The 5,391-nt window shown below is 41.0% G+C and overlaps 1 protein-coding gene across 1 annotated transcript; it reads left to right on the top strand.

The window, feature by feature from the left end:
• Window positions 1-2,229: 2,229 nt before the first annotated feature.
• lsm8 (LSM8 homolog, U6 small nuclear RNA associated) lies at window positions 2,230-4,425 on the top strand. The gene is made up of 4 exons (XM_015962602.3): window positions 2,230-2,885; window positions 3,353-3,393; window positions 3,863-3,990; window positions 4,114-4,425. The coding sequence occupies exons 1-4, from the start codon at window positions 2,855-2,857 to the stop codon at window positions 4,202-4,204; spliced, it is 291 nt and encodes a 96-aa protein (XP_015818088.1). The 5' UTR covers window positions 2,230-2,854; the 3' UTR covers window positions 4,205-4,425.
• The last annotated feature ends 966 nt before the right edge of the window (window positions 4,426-5,391 follow it).

Here is a 5,391-nt window from a genome sequence, read left to right as displayed (position 1 = left end):
TAAAGTGCAGCATTATGTTAAATGCACTGGGTTTTACCCTATTACATTTACATTTCATGGTTAAACAGTACATGTTAAAATCTAAGCTCAGCTCAGCAGTGACCTAAAATACATAAATATAATTTTACTTACCGAAAATAATGAAGTGGAGACTCCTTGGACGCTCTATTAGTGCAATTAATGCCACAGCAAGTCATTTTGTCCAACAATTACACAAAAAATATCCAAAAAGAATACACACACACAGAGACTCAAAATCCCGGAGCAGTTTCCAGGCCAGACCGAGGCTCTACTGAGGCCTTTCCACGGAGCTAGCTCTGTGGTCACGTGGGTCAGATGCCAGAGGTGGAAAGAGTACTAAAATTTCCTACTTAATTACGAGTACCAATACTTTGATAATTTTTTACTCAATTACAAGTAAAAGTACTTGCCTAAATTTTTACTCAAGTAAAAGTAAAAGGTATCGTAAACAAAATGTACTCAAAGTAAAAGTTACTTAGTTACATTTTTGTCAGCGTAAGGATGGCTACATCTAAGTAGTGCTAAATCGCAACGGCAGTTCACAATTCGCTTGTGTGTGCGCACACACACACTCAAACACGCACGGCTTGAAGGAAGGATTTCTATCCAATCAGTGAGAACAGGACGTGCACATTGATTGGACGAGGTTTTTCTAGGATGGTAAGTTTCAATTGTGATTCAAATTATTCTTTATTTTGAGAAAAAATAATTTTTTTAGATGCCATCAGCATGTGAGGTATCTCAATGTCCTCATGACAAAACTCTAACATGAGACTGTGCTCTAACCTGTCACATAGCAAGCCTAATGCAGTCAAACATGTCAGATGGACCGTATGACAGCTGCTAACGTTGGCCCTGCCCTACTTTACCTCTACATTACAGTTCCTTTATCCATGTCCATCCTAGAGATCCTCTCTGACCTTCATGCTTATTTAGAGCAGCTGATTTTTAAAGCTAGCAGAGTTCATCCTTGGCAGTGGGTTCACTCACTCATTTAACCCTTCACCACTGAAATCAGTTTGTTCATTTCAATCCTCCTAAATAATCCTCCAATCATCCAACTGGAATCCTTAAGGGTCCCGTAACATCCATCCTGTCAGAACAGGCCTTGGGAGCCCAGGTGTTACTAGAACTAACGGTGTCTCCTCACCAGCGTGAGCCTCCAAACATGAACTTTAAATTCATGCATTTATCTCCTCTTGTAACACTTTAACATGTTTTAAAAGGCTTGTATCATGATAAGTTACACCTCCCAGACCAAAGATAAGATAAAACATTATCATAAACACTGCAGAGACGTCATTATTTATGAAATATATGTTATTTTCCTGAGCCGTTACTTCACCCAAGATATGAGATGCATGGATTTGATGAAACCACGCTGTCTCATGCAGTCCTATATGTGTAACACACACACACACACACACACACGCACGCCATGACTAATTTAACTACATTGAATTGCTTTAGTAATAATTTAATCTCTAATTCTGGAGTAAAATAAAGAAACAAGCTAAATCATCACATATCTGTGGCATCAAGGAGCAACTTCTGAGTTCAAACACAGGGATGGAGCACAATGTTTACACCTGAACAGTATCATGATGTTTTAACTCACAGAGGCCTGCAGCTCTTCTGTTTATGAGCAAAGCGCTGATAATCCGCTTGTTATGAGCACTAAACAGTATTTTGCCGCTGCCGTGCGGAGCGGTAGGGAAACACATTTCAAACACGGAACCGAGTCTCGCTACCGAACCGAGCAGAATTCTGATGATGTCACACTGGTGCGCGAAGGTGCAGGTTCCAACCACAGGAGAGGAGGGAGAGAGGTGATAAACAGCGAGTTGATCGACTGAACTGATGATGTCTTTGAGCAAAAGTGTACACCCCCACACACCCCCGGTTTAGATGCGGTCCTCATGCAGGTGTCTCTTTCCGTTCTGACGCTGCTTCACGTAATATTTTTAATTTATTAAGCCTATAATTTATTTTTACTCAGTAACGGATATGATTTAAAATGTAGCGAATTACAATTCTTTTTAAAAAACTTACTCAAGTAAAAGTACAGATTTTAAAAATGACTTAAAAAGTATAAATATACAAAAAAGCTACTCAATTACAGTAACGTGAGTAAATGTAATTCATTACTTTCCACCTCTGTCGGATGCTCGAGCATCAGGAAGCAGAAAAGGAAAGACAATAGAAAATGTTTAAAGGGAGGAAAACGTAGACCAAAATGAAAAATAAATTTAAAAAAGGCAAAAGCTCAGGAGCACTGACAGGAAGAAGAAAGCAGAGCAAATATTGGAGGCACTCAAAGGGAGAGAAAGACATGAATAAAGAGGAGGACTAATAAAAAGGGAAAATAACTCATGGCAGAAGAGGGGAGAGTTTTGTAAATCCAATTAAAAGTAAGATTGCCGAAATTTATTTTAAGGGGGCCCCATGTCTGTGCTCGCCTTGGGCCCCAAATTGCTAAATGCGCCACTGATAGGGCTATAGTGTGTTTCATTTCTGTACCCAATATTTTGTCTTTAGGGTTGTAGCTCTGACATCACCTACTCACACGTTTAAACAACTTTCCAGATCAATGTTTGATGATAACATTTGGAGGAATTTGAATAAAAAAAACGTCACCGCTCGACCCTCCGCGCCCCTTCCTGCGCGATGATTCGGCGTATGATTAGTCTTGACTTGTCTCCGGTGTTTTGGTGCGGTGCGGTTTGATGCTCTTTCCGTTTTATTTTTTTACACAGCGGCGCAAATAGACAACCGTTGGAGGGATTTACCGATTTTTCTGCTGGACAGATAGAGACCGAGTCCGGGACGAAGCATGTCCACCGCGCTGGAGAGCTACATCAACCGTATCTTGCTGCTAGCATGCTAACTGCATGCTTAAGAAGTGCTAGTTAGCTTAGCGCGCTAGCTTCGATGTTTATGTAATTTGTTGTTGTTTAGGTGGAGTTTAGAGACGGTAAAAGCTAAAGCGACAAAAAAACTACTCATTTTTATTTAGAACTGAATGAACATACCTGGAATAACTTTTACGTAGCAGTTCAATTTCAAATCAGTGTTTGCATAAAAAAAAATCACTGATAGAATTTTATATGATCAGATGGCGTCAAAACGTAGATATTAACGGTTCTGATCTGCGTTAGTTCGGTTTCACGGGTTGTGAATAAAATATATTTAGTTTGTTTCTGATTTAAGATGTCGGGTTATTTAACTGAAGCACACCCATCGTTGTTGTTCGGGTGAAAACGGAGAAGCTAGACGTAATTTACTGATGAGTTGTGCACAGATGATGTTTCCTTGACTCCAGCTGATCCAGGAACTGTTGCCATCGTCACCTCAGACGGGAGGATGATCGTGGTGAGTTCACGTTTTCAGCTCAGCTGGACAGCAGAGAAGATGATACGGTTCTGGTGTTTAGATGTTTGAGGCTCCAGCACAAGGATTTCCCCTCCACCTGAACCGAAGCCTCATTTAAACCGGTGTCGGTCACAGGGGATTTAGTTTTTCCCTCGACTGTAAATCCAGAAATCTAGTCCTGTTCCCATCACTACAGATGCTGACAGACACGTTTTTACTTTTATGGTCAGATTTTTACTGTTTTGGGGCATAAAACTGCAGATAACTGAAAATCATTTTGAAATAAAAGTTCAAGTGTAATCTGAACTATTAGTATTTTATTAGCCTGGTTGTTTTAAGTATGATTCATTGTAGCTCAACACCACCAGCGTGTTGATGAATAATAATATTAAGTTGCTTTGGAATCCTCTGACTGAAAGGTGCTGTACTTATTTATTTATATTTATTTATTTATCATTTGGGTGTTCAGGGCACTTTGAAGGGCTTTGATCAGACCATCAACCTGATCCTGGATGAGAGCCACGAGCGCGTGTTCAGCTCCAACCAGGGGGTGGAGCAGGTGGTGCTGGGCCTCTACATCGTTAGAGGAGACAACGTGTGAGTCACCTCGGTCAAACTAAAACTAAATGAGAAATGATGACCCCTAAGGACGTCCCGGTGCACGGGGAGCTCGGCTGCTCCTCGGACAGCTTCTAACCGTTTCTCGTGTTTCTGCTCCAGCGCCGTGATCGGGGAGATTGATGAGGAGACCGACTCCACGCTGGATTTAGGGAACATCAGAGCTGAGCCGCTCAACTCTGTTGTACACTGACCTTTGAACCCTGCTGTCTCCATGGCAACCCATCACAGTACAGCTCAGTTCTGTTGCTGTCGTGTTCTGGGAGGCGTGATGAGTGGTGAAGCTGCAGAACCTCGATTGTTCTGTTTCTGTTTGTATTTTTTATAAATAACATGTTGGATTTGTTTTCTACTTCATGTTTTTGTCAGTCTGAGATCATTTTAATAAAGTCTGATTTGTTAAGCTGTTTATAATGAAGTCCTCCGGTCTCTAAACATCCAGACTCTGGAGCAGAACAAGAAAACAACACATAAACAATGAAACTTTAATAAAATATGTGGAAAAACAAGATCGTTGCCAAAGAAACATTAAATAGCGCCAACTCTACGGCTTTGTTCAAACAGCTCATGGTCTCTATTTTAGTTCTGATATCTTTAGTCATGAATGAGTAATTATTTCTCCATCTGGAAGAAGAATGAGGATCTGTCCTGTTCTCATTTGTCTAGCATCGATTAATCGGGGCTGCCTATGGACAATCGTTAGCATTGACTGCCGATGCTCGCTTGGATTAGAGGCGATTGAATCCACTTGAGAATCGTTCGTGGAGCCGGGAGAGGAGGGGAGCGCTTTGTCAAGCAGGAATTTATCAGGAGAGCCCCGATGTTCAAGGTTCAAGGTTGTCTTTATTAATCCCCAAGGGGGAAATTGAATTGCCTTGGACAAGTAAACACAACATGCACATCCACACAATAAAACATTCACTGGTCCTAATAAAATATGAAAATATCAAATATACAATCATACGAAATGGTCATTGTAAAAACGCACTGCAGCTGGAATAAAAGAGTTCCTAAAACGTTCAGTGGAGCACCGGGGCGTTAACATTCGCCCACTGAAAGAGCTCCCGAGATCCTTAAAAATGTGGTGAAGGGGGTGATCCTCCAGAGTCATAACTGTCTTAAGTTTACGCTTAATCCTTTTGTCGATGATCATGTCAAATGAGTCCAAGCGTTGCCCAACCACTGAGCCAGATTTCTTGATCATTTTGTTGATCCTGTTTTTGTCCTCAGCAATGAGGCTCCTGCCCCAACACAACACAGCATAAAACAACACACTGGACATAATCCCCTGATAAAACACATTCAAGAGCCTCCTACTTATATCAAAGGATCTTAGCTTCCTAAGAAAAAACAATCTGGACTGGGCCTTTTTAACAACAG

Source organism: Nothobranchius furzeri, chromosome 1 (assembly GCF_043380555.1).
Source record: "Nothobranchius furzeri strain GRZ-AD chromosome 1, NfurGRZ-RIMD1, whole genome shotgun sequence".
In the NCBI taxonomy this organism is placed as follows: domain Eukaryota; kingdom Metazoa; phylum Chordata; class Actinopteri; order Cyprinodontiformes; family Nothobranchiidae; genus Nothobranchius; species Nothobranchius furzeri.
The sequence above is the reverse complement of the archived record's forward strand: the minus strand, read 5'-3'. Positions and strand labels throughout refer to the sequence as shown.

Excerpts from the sequence above, each read along its gene's own strand:
- lsm8 (XM_015962602.3), top strand. The coding sequence starts at position 2,855 with ATGTCCACCGCGCTGGAGAGCTACATCAACC. Across the intron at positions 2,886-3,352 it reads GCTGGAGAGCTACATCAACC|GAACTGTTGCCATCGTCACC; the intron begins GTATCTTGCTGC and ends CAGCTGATCCAG. Across the intron at positions 3,394-3,862 it reads CAGACGGGAGGATGATCGTG|GGCACTTTGAAGGGCTTTGA; the intron begins GTGAGTTCACGT and ends TTGGGTGTTCAG.